This window comes from Anguilla rostrata, chromosome 19 (genome assembly GCF_018555375.3).
Source record: "Anguilla rostrata isolate EN2019 chromosome 19, ASM1855537v3, whole genome shotgun sequence".
Classification (NCBI taxonomy): Eukaryota; Metazoa; Chordata; class Actinopteri; order Anguilliformes; family Anguillidae; genus Anguilla; species Anguilla rostrata.
The window spans coordinates 4,753,347-4,769,591 of NC_057951.1; the positions used below are offsets into that span (position 1 = coordinate 4,753,347).

At 47.5% G+C, this 16,245-nt stretch overlaps 1 protein-coding gene across 2 annotated transcripts; it reads right to left on the bottom strand.

The window, feature by feature from the left end:
• Positions 1 to 38: 38 nt before the first annotated feature.
• LOC135245530 (CD9 antigen-like) lies at positions 39 to 15,071 on the bottom strand. Of its 2 annotated transcripts, none has more exons than XM_064318633.1 (8): positions 14,774 to 15,071; positions 5,084 to 5,186; positions 3,471 to 3,568; positions 2,374 to 2,448; positions 2,053 to 2,154; positions 1,713 to 1,802; positions 1,111 to 1,194; positions 39 to 623 (listed from the first exon to the last, which is right to left on the bottom strand). In XM_064318633.1, the coding sequence occupies exons 1-8, from the start codon at positions 14,840 to 14,842 to the stop codon at positions 558 to 560; spliced, it is 687 nt and encodes a 228-aa protein (XP_064174703.1). In that variant the 5' UTR covers positions 14,843 to 15,071; the 3' UTR covers positions 39 to 557. The 2 variants fall into 2 exon arrangements, with proteins under 2 accessions (XP_064174703.1, XP_064174704.1); XM_064318634.1 differs by lacking the exon at positions 14,774 to 15,071 and adding an exon at positions 10,314 to 10,491.
• Between the last annotated feature and the right edge of the window lie 1,174 nt (positions 15,072 to 16,245).

Here is a 16,245-nt window from a genome sequence, read left to right on the forward strand (position 1 = left end):
CAGTAAAAACTGTCCACCACCATAAAGGACAACATTAGTTATTTTGATTAATTTTATTTGGCATTTTAAAATGTTACTTACATTTCTTTGTGTTCAATAAAATAGATACATAAAAAATCAAGAGTATAAATCAGGTTACTCTTAGGAAATGTTACAAAAGTCAATATCATTTGTTGCTTGAAAAAATCCACAAGTACCACTCAGTAACACAAGTTTTACAAACTCATTACATTAAAAAATACAAAAACAGTAAAACTTGAAGGCTGTTTTTTTTCGTGATCACGAAACCACAACACTGCTAGCTATTTGCTAAATAAAATCCTCACAACGTTAGCTTTCTGAAGTAAAATTCCAAAACCGGTTCAAAGGCAGCCTATAACTGCTTTTCAGCTAGTACGGAAAACGCGGTTAGTGACTGGGTAGAACACTGTGACGTAACAGGATGGGCGAGGACAGGGAGGTTGCGAACTGTAAAGGTAGTTGAAGCTGTGGCCTTGGGACTGACGGGCAGACGTTAAGAACAGCAGGAGGGAGGCGTCGCCGTGGCGATGGGAGCCTCACACCACCTGCTGGGTCCTCCGGATGGCGCAGCAGAGCATCATGCTGAAGATCATACCAAATATCTGAGAGGAAGAGAGGGAGGGAGAGGGAGAGGGGGAGAGGGCAGTGAGAAAGGGGAGTGGCAGGAGAGAGATGGAGAAAGAGAGGGAGATGGAATGGGGGGAGAGAGATGGAGGGAGTGGGAGAGAGAAGGAGAGAGATGAATACGGTGTGTGGGGAGAGGGAGTTGGGGAAAGAGGGAGAAATAGCGAGTGTGAGTGAGTGAGTGAGACAGAGTGTAGGGAGAGAGGGAGAAAGAGAGAGGGAGTGAGAGTGAAAGAGAGGGAACGACAGACATGGGAGAGATGGAGAGATGTTAGAAAATAAATAGTGGGGCGTAGCTTGGACCTCATCGGTTCTGGAGCCAGTAGTGATACGCACACGTGTGAGGTAAAGCTTGGTGAACAGTGCAGCAGGTAAAAAACTGCATTTGTGGAATACTACAACAGTCAGCGTGTAATGGCTGCGGGGACTGGGGGGTGGGGGGGTGGGGGGGGAGCGCCATCTCACCATAACGACCGCGATGGCGATTCCCACCCCCCCGATCACGTGCAGCTTGGAGTTGAACACCTCCTCAATGGCGCTCGGGCAGCTCTGAAACACACACGGGACACAAAGACACAAAAAAACCATCACGTTATGGGTTCCCATCCCCCTGAGATTCACCCTTGGTTAAATGCACTCTTAAAAATGGCTCCGTGTGAGAAGGTGATTTATACAAATATACAGAACAAATCTAGACAAGAAACAACTGGGAAGCCTTTAAAAACTGGATGTCTATAGATTAAATGTTCACGCTTGTATTTGAAGGTATCTGGTCTACTACAAAATTTTTGCATTATGAATATTCCCACTTTCTGGGGCTGGAAGGGGGTGTGTATGTATGTATGTATGTATGTATGTATATGTATGCTGTGGTTTATGTGTTACATTAGAAATTTAAAAAGTAAAAAAAATTTTTTTTAAAAATCACATTTTAAGTTACAGTTGCCATAAGGTTCTGTCTAAGCAGTGAATGCAGGGACTCGAAGCACTGCTGTACAAGACAAAGTCCGAGTAATCCAGTCTCAACCCTAGAGTGCAGGGTTCTGGCCAGCAGAGGGCGCTCTCACCTTGGTGATTAGCACTTCCAACCCTTCCGCTTTGGGACAGGTGTCGCCGGCGCCGTCGAATTTGGTCCCCGTGGTGCCGCAGCATTTGAGCTGAAGAGGAGAAGAGAAAGACCAGAACATGGACCGTTTCTACCAGCGCAGTCGAACCTACACCACACCACCGCACACACGTGACGCCTTATTTGGCACACGTGCCGAAAAGCAGCTCGCGATTCAAAAACGCCCCCCGGTGGCGACTTCAGAGTGGAACGCGCGCGTAGTTCCAGCGAGCTCCCGGTGGGTCTAGTTTCGTCGCTTCTGGGGTTTTCGGGTCGTTTGGCCCGAGGAAGCCGGAACTCACCCCGTGCTGGATCAGGCGAAGGGTCTCCTTCAGCACTTCCTGCTTGGTCGCCTTGTAGTTCTCGAAGGTCTTCCTGTAGAACTCCGCCACGTCGTTCACGATCTGTGCCAGGAATCGGTCGGGAGGGTGTGAGAGAGAGAGAGAGAGAAAGAGGGAGAAACGCGAAAATTTAATTTAGCGCTTTCTGCGATATTTCACACGGCCCCCGCGGCTGATCTTTCACTCGGACGCGAAACGGCCGAGCCCCTTCCCGAACGCCGACCGGCTCGCTGGCCGCGCTCTGATTGGCTGGCCGGTCGGAAAAGGAAAGCTTTTACTGACCTTGTCCTGGTTGGAAAAGCCCCAGATTCCTGCCGCGACCTCTACAGCAAATATGACGAGCAGGAAGAAGAAAAACTAGACGGAGAATAAAAAATAGTTAAGACTGGTTGTTATCCCACACATACACACACACACACATACACACACACGCACACATCACATACACACACGCACACACACACACATCACATACACACACACACACACACACACCACACACCACCGCACACACACACATCACATACACACACACATACACACACCACACACACACACACACACACACACACACACACACACACACACACAGACACACACACACACACACACACACACACAGACACACACACACACTAGTCCCAGCTGTATCCTAGTAGCACACTTCTCTCTGGTGTATTACTGTATCCTAGTAACACAGTTCCCTGTGGTGTCGTACTGTTTCCTAAAATGCACTGTTTGTACAGTGCTATTCTTCTGGCGTTGCCGGTGTGTGTTTTGACCTGGCGACAGGGAGAGACAGCTGTCCCAGTTCCAATATGGGCTTACACATGAGCACACAGGGATTCAGGACAAGAGGCTTTGAACTTTAATCCCCCCTCGAACCCCACCTCACACCCCCCCACAGACCCCACCAGAGTCCCGCCCCCTGCTCTGCATCATTAATGTTTCAATAAAACAGCAGGACAAAGCCTCCAGCTAGTCACAATTTGATTGGCAAATTTCCCACCCAATCATAATGTGAATTGAGATCTCCATATAATGACATGCAGGTTCTCCACTCTGTTGCAGTGTAAATGGCAGGTTCTGTTCACACCCAGCAGGCCCTATTATTAGTTTAACCCTTTAAGGTGTAAGATCACAAATATGTGTTTAGAATGTTCTTAGCTGAACGTTCTAATGTTGATGTCATAATCACTACTGGTAATTGAAAGTTCTAGAACACTGACTTGGAATTTTAAAATAGCATTCCAAAAACCTACTCTTCGAAGGGTTAATGTGCAGGACGGTGGCCCACAAATGTGCGAGTGCAGAAACATTTAACCCCCGAATTCACCAGGGGAAAATAACGACGCAAAAACAAGCAACGGCGGACTCACCAATCCCAGCATGCACATGGACTCCTGGATGGCCCCGCAGCAGCCCAGGAAGCCCACCACCATCATGAGCGCCCCGGCGCCGATCAGGATGTACACGCCTGCGACGGAAAGGGACACAGCGTCAGAGACCGCCCCGACAGCGCCACCTGCGGGCCGGCATGCAGTACCGCGCGTCGCGCGGTAAGAATGGGCGTGCTCTTCAGCAGATATGAGATAGAGCCAATGAGTCATATCACATGATAAATAACGGCGGATGGCATGCGGCAGCCTGCTTTTCCGACAGGCTGGTTGAACTAGGGCAGAACAGAACGCAGCTGGGATATAGGAAGAATGTACATTTTGCCTGTAAATCTATCTTGTTAAAACAGCTCTATGGTACCCCCATACCATAGAAGAGTCCCGATCTGACATAATCTATTGTGCACATCTGGGTGGTCTGGTACTCATTAATGCATAATGGCTCTTTTGCTATGCATCATGGGAAATTGAGTTTTACCTCTGACAGACAACTTTGCATGGCCCAGTTCTGACCTGGAACGGGTCACAGCTTTCCATGTAACTAAATTGGCAACTGTGCCAACGTCAGGCCGGAACTGGGCCGCTGCCAGCAGTCACCCGACCAAGCAGGCACTCCGCCAGAATCGACCGTGGCGCCGTGTGCGGTCAGGGCCCCACACGCGCCCCCCCTCACCCCCCCACCACCCCGTCCGTGAGGCAGAGCCTCCGCCTCAGAGCAGCTTCCCCAAATAGCGCCGCCCCCGGCGCCCCGTTTTCGCACGCGACCCGAACCGAACGCGTTTCGCGCTCGCGATGCGGTCACCGCGCCCGCTTCCTCCTCTCTCTCTCTCCCTCTCGGCCCCGCCCTCTTTGAGCACCCCCCCCCTCCCCCCCCACACACACACACACACGCTGCTGTTCCTCTCGCTGAAGTTGTCACTTTCATACGCAGAAGTGGAAAAAAAAGAAGAAAAAAATAGGGAGTATTTATGCAGTTTCGAAACAAAAAAATCCCGGAGTTGTGTGACAATGGCCTCCTGTTCCGGCAGTGAATCGGGTGCTTTATCTCGGACTGGCTCGCACACGCTGGCGGCCACCCCCCCCCCCAAAACGCAGTGTCCCCGTTTTACCCTCAGAAGGCACGGGCCGGGGAAAGACACAGACCCCCCTTCTCCCGCTTTTTCCCCGCCGACGCGGAGACCCGCCTTTCGAACCTTTTTTTTTTTCTCGCATTCGAACGGGTTCCCTCCCTCCCTCACTCACTCACTCCCTCCCAAAGCGGCCATTTTGAAACGGGGCAGAGAAGAGGCGACACAGACGCGTCAGCGAAGAAAACAAGAGTAAAAAAAAAATACTGCAGTTCGAGGGCCCTAGAAATGCTCCTCAGTCCCTGTCTAGGTCAGGTTTCCAGTGCCTTGGCGATACTGTTGGTTCGGTCTTCAGCATTATTCTCTTAACCGGAATCAGTCGCATTTAAATTTGAAATCCCAAACCATTCAGGTCATAGCGACGGCAACGGCGAGAGGGGTGCGAGGGTGGTCGCGTACAGGTGGGGGGGGGGGGACAAAGGAGGAGGGGCGGAGGGAGATTTCGGGGCCCGGGCGGGACACCTTTACCTGTGAAGAAGACGGAGGGTGACTCCTCCCCCTCGAACAGGCCCTTGGTCTTGGGGTCGAAGCGCAGCCAGAGTCCGATGGCGAGCACCGCCGTCCCTGCCAGCTGGAGAGACGGGGGAAACAAACAAACAGACACCCGTCACCGATCCCGCCCGCATAAGCCCGGCCCCGGGTCCCGGCTCGGTTCTGGCTTGGTTCTGGCTTGGTTCTGGCTCGGTTCTGGCTCGGTTCTGGTTTGGTTCTGGCTTGGTTCTGGTTCGGTTCTGGATTGGTTCTGGCTTGGTTCTGGCTTGGTTCTGGTTCGGTACTGGCTCAGTTCTCGCTCGGTTCTGGCTTGGTTCTGGTTCGGTTCTGGCTTGGTTCTGGCTCAGTCCCGGCTCGGTTCTCGGCTCGGTTCTGCAGCCGTACCGACCGCAGAGCTCACGGTTTCGGGTTCCTGGCGAGGGAACGTGGCTCCGTAAGACTGGATAAGCAGCAGCACCTCTTAAACAGACGCTACGTTGCGCACTTCCTCTGCGTGGTGAACTGAACAGCGAACGCAGAAGCCGCTAGCAGCAAAACGGAAAACGTTAGCGTGCTGCTAAATCTGATAAAACATGCCGGAACTGCAGAAACGATTTCTGGCGCGGTGTTTATCTGTCGCGTCTGCTTCTGTTCAAAAATGAGCCAATCCTCCTTCCCCTTGGGGTCAGCGAGAACTCTTTGGAGAGTAACAGTTGTCCACCCAGTCACTGAGGGCCCCCCCCCCCTCCCCCTCCCCCTCCCCCGGGTCCTCCAGCCCAGTACCGCATAACCGCCAACACCGCTAAGGGTTACCTCTGCTTTTCTCCTCTGTTTTTAAACAGGCCCCGGGCTCCATCTCACACCCGCCTCACAAAAACATTTTACGGCACATTGCCAATGAAGAGCAGCCGCCCACCAAGGGGTAAACACAGGCGAGCGGTAAGCGGTAAAAACTAAGGTGAGTAGGCACTGAGTCACACGTGCTTGCGGTTAGGATTAGGTAAGACATTTGACTCTCCCTCAAAAGCACACCCCGCCGCCCCCCCCCCCCCCCCCCCGCTCCCCTGCATAACGGTGGGGGGCGTGGACCTTCCCGTCTGCCAATCAAGGCGCAGAAACGGCAGCAGGGTTTTTTCCAACAGACTGAGAATGCACCGCTGCGACCTCTGAACTCAAGCCCAGCCAATGAAAGCCCAGAACTGGTCCCCAGTCATCGGAATAGGTCTCCAGTCGAATGGACTCCGGTCTAGCGTTAAGGAACTGGTCTTGTAACCTAAAGGTCGCAGGTTCGATTCCCCGACGCTGCCGTTGCACCCTTGAGCGAGGTGCTTAACCAGCATTGCTTCAGGATATATCCAGCTGTATAAATGAATGCGATGTAAATGCTATGCAAAAAGATGTGTAAGTCGCTCTGGATAAGAGCGTCTGCTAAATGCCTGTAATGTAACGTCTAGCGGCAGGCATAGCCGCTGCAAAATAAAGTAGATAGATCCATTTAGGCCGATCATCACCTGAAAAGAGAACACCGGTGTAGAGTCGAGGCTCTACACTCCAGCGAACCTAGAACTGGTGACTCCTGGAAGCCTGAAGCGCGGAGCAAGAACAGGAAGCGACAGGTTTGCTCGAAAACTTTCCGTGTGGTCTGGCCGTCGATCGCGGTGCCTGTCCCGGCACGCAAGGGAGCGGATCGTTTTCCGCGGGGGAAGGAGACGCCGCTCCGACGCGGGGCGGGAACGGTAGCCGTGACGACCGTGCTTAAACATTTCACCCGCAGGAAACGGCCATCAACCTGCAAATCACTTTCAGCCAGTCGGCGGCTCTGCGGAGGCTAACGCTACGTTCTCTGACGCATTCATTTAATAGCAGCATTTGAGACGATACCGTACTCCTGTAAGAATAACACGCGGACGTCAAACTGCCGTAACATGACGCACCGTTTCGCACAAAACCTTGTTCTGTCACGCACAGAGGATCTAGTCAAGGCCACAGGTTGCGTTTATACATTTATAAAGTATTCCCACCTACAACCTATGAAACACAAACTGCATGTTAAACAATCTTAGCTGAGCAAGAGACTGGCGGAAACAAAAAACCAGCACACCACAGGGGTCTCCCCCAGGACTGAGTTTGAGAACCACTTTCCTAATGGATACCGGATTTAATAAACATACGCATCACATCCTACGTATTGTACTGTATCAGGTATACGTAATATTAGTCGTATTTGTCATCTCTGAGTGTAAGCAAACAGCAGTGCACTGGAACCTCCAGCTAGGGCTTTGATTCTGATTGGTTATCTTTCCCGTGTTAAAAGAGTGTCTACTCACAAGAGGAGTATGAGTCCAAGCAGGTGCTTTTCTCCTGAAGTTCATCCAAATGCTTCATACATTACTACACATTAAACAGTCCCTGCCTTTAATGCCAGGAGATAAATTTTAAAAAACAGACAGCAAGAACTGCAAAGCAGCCAGGTATTTCGACTTGACCCCTTCTGAAACATGGCCAAGAGTTTCAGACAGCCAGCTCTTCTGCATTAGCAATTTCCAACTCCCTCAGTAACAGCAGGTGCACATCAGTCAGGTATCTGTGAGAAATGCTGTTGATAAAGGCATTGGTTTCGTAAGGACTGTTTTATACGAGGACAGACTTTGCCCGTAAACGGTGTTTACGAGTCGGAGTGACTGTGACCACACACCGTACAGCAGCAGCTCACACAATCAAAACACGGGGGACGGGGGGAGTCACTGAGACTAGTGAATGGACTGGTAAATGGTAAATGGACCGGTAAATGGTAAATGGACCGCATTTATCCAAAGCGCTTTACAATTGATGCCTCTCATTCGCCAGAGCAGTTAGGGGTTAGGTGTCTTGCTCAAGGACACTTCGACACGCCCAGGGCGGGGTTTGAACCGGCAACCCTCCGACTGCCAGATAATTGGTCTTACCTCCTGAGCTATGTCGCCCCCTAGTGCGGCTCGGACTGAGACAGATGTACCTGAGACTCAGACTAATGTGCAGATTGATGCGCTGTACTTGTAACCGTGACTAACGCGCATCGTAACTGAGACTAGCATATCTCCACCTCCTCAACTACTGTGCCTGGAACACAGGAGTGTAACTTGCACTTGCAACTGACACACGACTCCTCGTATCTACGACTGCAACTGACGTGCCTGCAAGCTTTGGGGCGCAGTTTAATTAGGTGAATGTGATTGCGACTAGGAATGAACCGGGGACTGGGACTAACGCGCTTGATAATGCCCTGCTGGGGCATTTTCGGGTTTCGAAAACATCGCTTATTTCAGGATGCTGCGTCATTTTTGAGCAGCCTGTTTCAAAAAAATGGTTTTTGGGCATCCCCGACAGACAGATTGCATCACGGTGGTTTGGGTGGTTTTGATGCCAGCCTGCCAGCCCCTAATTTGAATTCCCCTCCGACGACACACCCATCGTCTCTATCTGAACAGACCAGGCTGAGGGAGACAGTTCCACAGTGCACTGCCAGACCGCCCCCCCCTCCCACAGAGAGCGCAAAGAGGGGGGTATCCTAGACTGCTTATTTTCACATCAAGCTAACTGTGTTTTGAGTGGATCTTTTCCGTACACGGTATTTACATTAGCTGTTAGCTTGTTGACAGGCTGTGCACGACGAAACAACCTCCCGTCGTCCAAGAGACTTCCTGTGATGTCATGGTTTAATCAGAGCAGTCAATAAAAGGTCTATTAATATGCTTTAACGTATTAACGAGCGAGCTTCTCTCTGTAAGCCTACTGCTCACAGCCCATTTCAGTAATTCATCTAGGCTGCCTGACTGTTCACCTATTTTTTTCATGGGTTTATTCATCAATTTAGCCATTTCATTTTTTTGAGGTCATTTATTTTTTGAAACCGCTTAGCGTCCTGTAAACTAGAAAAGCAATCAACAGTAAAAGGTTCATTTTTGTCCTGTGCTGCTATTGTTGCAGCTGCGTTAAATGGCTAAATTACTGTTTTGGTTGCGACAAGAAGGAAAGATCACGTCACGGCACTGAGCGCCCAAAACAACGTTTGGTCATGTAATTACAATGCATGACTTGATACTTAACGTGATTCAACAGACTCCTGATTACAACAGTCGGCACATCCCACCACCCCCCACCCCCCCACCCACACAGAAGACATGGAAAACAGTTCTCTTCTATTTTGTATTTCTTACTAACACAATTCTGTAATCAGGCTGAGAAAGAAAAGGTCTTATTCTGGCAGTATTTCTCAAATGGGGGGAAAAAATTGGCATTTCACTTACAGGATTAGCATGGAATTCAGTCAAAATTTACCCAAAGGTTCTCAAATTTTGGTTCAGTTCATGGATTCAATTTTGCTCTCGGAGCACCTGGGCCCATTAGCACAAAAGCACTGCCTTTCCCTGATAAGGCTAAAGCTAACCAGGGGCTAAAAAAGCAAAGTCATCACCTGATGCCACAGGCATGTATGACTGCGTGCTAACAGTTTGCTGTGGAATGTTACACCACGCTAGCCAATAATGTAGCTTAAGAGGAGCCTGCATACAGAAAAAGACAGCAAAAAAATCCCCCCCCCCTCATTCACATATGATATACAGCCTGAAGGTGATGTATTAGTATTTCCATGGTCTGTAATGTACAACATACCACCGAAGCCTAAAAGAGCAACAACTGACACCGTATTTGCAAGATTCTGTCTGAGGTCATTGACTGCTGTTGCCAAATAAGTCTCTGCACTATGACTTGAGGAGGAACCGGACTGGAAAACGTCCCAGACTACTGCTTTCAGATATCTTGGCTCTTTAAAGATCACCTCACCTCAAATATTACTCAAAAAAGTGAGGTTCGATACGGGTCTAGACATTCTGAGGACAGAACTGTCCAAACTGTTTTCCTTGAATCAGAATTTTGGCTGAGCATCAAGAAAATTCCCAAAAAAAACTAAACTACATCAAACAAAAGGGTGTGCTCCTCAGCTCAAATAAACATTAAACCCATGTTGAAGAACGTTAGGCTTACTGTGCCCAGGCTGCCTTTGTAAACCGCATGGCTCACCTGGGACACTCAACATCAGCTGTCCACCCGCACCCACTACCCTCCCTCAAACGCTTAACGCGGCTCAACACCCGCGCTCTCCAAATCCCGTTTCGAACGGCGTAACTCGCAGCCAACACAGACTCGGAAAAGGACGTTCAAGACGCAGTGCAACTGCGGGCGGACTTACCCAGAAGACGAAGTTGAAGACGAACATCAAGTACTTGATGCATTTAATTCCGCCCAGCAGCCCCATGTTGTAAAGTTAGCGCTGCGCGGTCGCGTTCGCGAGAGATCTGCCGGAGACGGCTCTGTTTTTCTCCCCCGAGAGAGAGGCTCTGGGACGCCTGCCAGGGCAGCGCTTACCTGCTCCCCGTAAAAAAAAAAACAGCCCAGGGTGGGGGAGGGACCGTGCGTGGGTACGAATGAGCTAGGTCTGCCAGAAGAGTATTTTACAGCCAGACTACCTGAACCGTCACTGACGTCTTGAGTTATTCGTTCCTGAGCAGAACTGGTCGTACTTACCGTGTCTGGTTTCTGTGTGCCAGTTTTTTAATTATTATTATTCATTTTTTTTAAATATAAGAAGCCGTTTGGCGGTTTGGTATTTCTTTTTCTCTGGGTTCAGAAATTTTCATTTGCATGACAGCACTGGCTTTTCGTGTTTTTATATCATCCTGTGATACATTTTGCTAGTCCTGCTGCCAGCTTATGCAAGCTATTGCCCTTACAATTTACCGTAATTTCAATGCAGAAAAAGTAATACTTACAATAACAATAATGACAACCATAACAATAAGACGAAGAAGCAGAAGAATGCAAATAATAACCATAATAATCATAACAGTCATAGTAATAAACTGGTTAGCTCTTATCTTACGTATGCTGTTTTATATTATTAGTGATAACATTTTTGAAGTTCTGGAGAAAATGATTAAGGGGTCAAATTATGTTGAAACAAAACAAATTCAACCAACCCTGGCAACCACAAGCCGATGCCTCAATCTGGCCTGAAGTTTGTGAACAAACAGAGCTAGTTTCCTAAACATGAAGGCACATTCCATGCAGTTTACTCACATGAAGTTCAAGTCATTTACAGAGAGGAAAAAAAAACAGAAAAAGAGACTGAACGTTGCTTTATGAACTTGCATTATACAATTTTAAGTTTATTATTATTAATAATAATAATAATAATAATAATAATAATAATAATAATAATAATAATAAATAAATAAATAAATAATATTCTCCCAGGCCATGTTGAGCTGGTTGCCAGATGCTGAGTCTCACCCTTCAGGAGCTTCAGCACCCTCCCAGTGTCTAAGAGCAGGTACTGCTAAAAAGTTTCTATCAGAGATTTTTGGGGTCCCTCTTTTAATTTTAATTAAAGGATATACGTACATCATATTTATCCAAAGGAAAAAGAACAAAGCAGGGTCTCAAAATGACCAATGCAACATCCTCCTGCAGTGCACAGTAAAACAACTTTGTTACTTTCAGGATATTAAAGCGTGGCTTGAAATCATTGTACATGTTCTCTGTAGTCCATTACATATAGAATAACTAGCAAAAAGAATGCTTTTGGCTGCCCAGGGCCTTTAAGCTTTCAGTGCTGCTGATGTGATGAATAGCTTCCCGAATACTGCAAACTGGAGGGTAATCACTTCCACTAATGCTAGGCCCACGGCGGCGCTCTGTGAGCGGTGTAACCGCTGCGCGCGGTGGTTCCGCCGAGTCCTGAATAAACACGGCTGCAGCTCAGTGTAAACACGGAGACAGCCGGGGACGCGGATCGGTCAGGATAAACACCGCGTGCGGATTCCCAAAAAAAAACACAGAGCGCTTCGCAGTGATGACAGCCTACGCGAAATCTCCAACAGAAATAGAGGCTCCCCTTTAACCCAAAATTCGACGTTTTAAAATAAAACAAACCTTTTTTAAATATATACCTCAGCCAGGACATCTTGTATTTACTCAACGAATGTACAAAAGCACTCGATGTTATTTGAAATGTACCAGAAAGCAACTGCCAATGGAATTTACGCATCCAAACTGCTGTGGTTTCAATAATCTTAGATTTCCATCAGATATATTTCAACCAAATTTCTGACACCCTTGTTTTATACCTCTCCTTTTAAAAAAAGAATTACCCTTAAATTGCACCAACCAGTGTGTCCACTGTTCACTGGCTCTATCACAGACCAGCCTCAAACACCGAAGTTTCTCTGTCTCCACAGATAAGGTCTGGGTGAGGTGATACACAACAGATCCTCCAGATGAAAATTCGAAATTCAGTCAATACCCTGCATGCTTTTATTGATCGCACCACAGTAAACCAACGATCCAAGCGCTGCGCTGGTAAGGTATGTCGAGAACATGCAGCGTGAGGGAAGTAGACCCAAAGAAATATCAGACTTATTTTAAAACATGCATTGTAAGCCAAACACAAGGCCAAATATAGACCTCAGAAAAGACTGAAGCTGATAGTTTGCTACTGAACATTTATAAATACTGGGGGAGCATACACTAGTTGCTTTTTGGTCTGACAGTTTCCAGATGCCATGACAGACTCTGGTGCTTTAACAGTGCAAATTATTCAAAGTGACATTTTCTAAAGTGCTTATTTGCAGCTTACACACTACAGCTGTAGACACTACAGCACACTCCTGCTCTACCCGCTACATCACACTGCTACACTACCCAGCACCACACTGCTGCTCTAAACACTACACCACACTGCTACACTACCCACTACACCAGGGGTCCTCAATCTTATCCAGGAAGGGCCGGTGTGGGTGCAGGCTTTTGTTCCAACCGGGCGGTTACACACCTGATTCTACTAATCAAGGTGCTTAGCAGAGATTCCACGGGGTTGATTAGTAGAATCAGGTGTGTTACTGCTTGTTGGAACAAGCCTGCACCACGGCTTCCTGATAATGAGGACCTACACCAAACTGCTATACTACCCAACACCACACTGCTGCTCTAAACACTACACCACACTGCTACACTGCTCAACACCACACTGCTGCTCTAAACACTACACCAAACTGCTACACTGCTCAACACCACACTGCTGCTCTAACCACTACACCAAACTGCTACACTACCCAACACCACACTGCTGCTCTACCCACTACACCACACTGCTGCTCTACCCACTACACCACACTGCTGCTCTAACCACTACACCACACTGCTACACTGCTCAACACCACACTGCTGCTCTAAACACTACACCACACTGCTACACTACCCACTACACCACACCACTGCTCTGACCACTACATCACACTGCTGCTCTGACCACTAAATTAAATATCTAAAAAAAAAAGAACTAAAAACGATGCCCAACAGACTACTGTGACGCGGACCAGAGACTTCCAGATGACATGACTCCGTTTTCAAAGCGAAACAAGTTCAGGAAAAGTACCGCCCTCAGCCTACTGTAGGCAATACTTCTCCTGAACTTGTTTCGCTTTGAGAACGTAGCCATGTCGTCTGGTCCGCGTCACAGCAGGCTGTCTCGGGCAGCGCTTCCAGTTCTTTTTTTATATAATTAATTTAAATTACAAGTCATACAAGCGATGGGCGGCGGTATAATGTGTCCCTCCTGTCAGACTACAGGGCAGACAGCCGCGGCTGAGTCGCGCCCTGTAATCTTAATTTGTTCAAGAGATTAACCCATTCTAATTATAGAAACTGAGATTAGAGGGGAAACGTATGTCGGGCATCTGGATATTTTGCTAAGTGGGCGCGCCCACCAGTTTAAAAGATACTGAGCAAAAAAGCACAGTAAAGTACACAGTAAGAAAATCACAGTTCATTCAATTCATAGAGCACATTTTACTATCGTAGAACACAGACTACGTCTGGATTGACTCTAAGGTTTCTTACAGTTTCAAACTGAATATCTTGCAGTGTGGTGTAGGCTACCTCTAGGCTATTTATTAACGTGTTTATTAAAGTCCCATATTATGGGATTGCGCAAAAGTCGCACCCCGACGCCCAACACTTCCTTCGGACCCCCGCCCTCGCCTCTGATTTCGGACCTTTGCCATTGCCGGTGATTTCTCATCCCCATTGGCTAAACCCTCGCCGTCAAGCGAGTTCGGGATTCCAGCAACTGCAACTGGAATTGGGTCAGTCGGACACTAACTAGCAGGGTAATGATGCAGCCCGTCACCGATTAACTCGATGACGAGCAACCGAAAAATCAGCTCCCTGGACAGCGCGTTCAGAATGATGCGCTTTTCGTATTCTGGAAGTCTGTGGAGGGTCTGGGCTTTTAAAAGAGTACACATGCACTCTGTTATTAAAATACTATGACACAGCACCACGGCACAATTGCTTTTTAATTTTAAAAGTGCATTTAATTATTAGAGAAAACGTAGCTATACAAACAATACGCCCGGTTTAAAACATTAAAAAGCGCATACTGGTATAGACGCACTATTTATGGATGACATACAGAATATCAACGTGCTCATAGAATAAAAATTCGCATGGTGTGTTATAAACTCGCTCTCTTACGTACACTGTAAAATGTCAACACTGTCTCGTTGATTGACAGAGGCTGCTCATTTAAATAAATACGAACTCCAGTGAAGAAAAGCGACAAATCATGAAATCACACCAGTAGAAACTTACCCAGAAAATAAAATTGAACGTGAACAGCAAATATTTGATGCATTTGTCTCCATCTGTCAAAACTGCCATGGTCTCTTGTAGAAAACAAACGGTTTGTACGGGTCGCGTTTTTACAAAATAATATCCCTGTGCGTAAGTAGCCTTTAATTAACAACAATAAAAACTTAAACGATGATAAAAATTGAATTGCTGTAAATCCTTCAGCTTTTGGTGCCCGTTAGTCTGGCTGTGACGCTTCGTGGTTCGATGTTAATTCGCTTGTGAAGTGAACGCGCGCAGTTTATAGACCTCAACTGTGACTGTCTCGGGGGCGGAAGAGGCTCACGTGAGTGTGACCATTATAGTGGTGAGTGACTGACACTGACCCATCACTTATAGGCATCTCTTTATACATTCTTAACTTCTTTCTGCATTTCTTTTTCAGTTATTTATCTAATACCGTGAAGAAACACGAGCCACACAAAATTGCGCGTCTGAGTTTTCCATTTTATTTATTTATTTAAAATGTATGCTACAAGTGGCGAGACCTAGCAAAGTTTTATTGTGGGTTGATGTTCTTTATTTTCCGATGTGCATTAAAACATGCAAAAAAAACCAAAAAAAGTGTCCATGATGGTCAGAATGTGATTTATTTTTATTTTCTTGCTCACTTTTTAATGCACACTGGAAATGAAACTCATTAAAAATAAGTTAACGCTAAATTATAGTAGGCCTATGGTTATTCTACAATGATCAAAAATGGCCGTGCCAATCAGAATGGTGTTGAATTGACATGTTCAGCAAAAGATATAGTATTCCCAGACCGACGTGAATGCCACAGTATCAGACCTGCATTGGCAAATATTAGTTATTATTATTACCTGCATTGCGGTTATATTATTATTATTATTATTATTATTATTATTATTATTATTATTAATAAATACGGTCTGAAAAATAACAACGACAGCCCTATGGAAAGAACTTCACAGACTTTTTCTGGGTGCCTGTTGAACGGTATTGTGGCTGGCTGGCTTCTCGCAGTAGTATGAATCGAACCCGTCAGTGACGCGAGACCCGTGAAATCCGCGTGTCTGGAGAGCAGCCGTGCCTCAGATGAAAAACCTCACCTGATTTCATCCCGGCCTTTAATCCCTCCGTCAGCCTCTCGTGTGGGGTCTGCTTAGCTTATGATCTGAAGCACCTAACAATCAAATTCAGCCGGATCCCTTTGGGTCAGCGGCCGACGAGACGGACAGTTAGAATTAGTCTGCGTTTGTATAGCTCGCACATGGACCTCACACCGCGGACCGATTGATTCTTATCACAGTGGCGCGAAGGGAGAGTGGGTGGAGCCACCCCCCCACCGAAACCCAGCGTTTAATTTAAGCAGCGTCCTGCCCCCGTTCGATCCGCGCCCAGCTCTGCGGCTCGTGGGCAGCGAGCAGACGCGTGATTATGGTCTGTAATGACAAGGCGTGGCCCACGGCTTC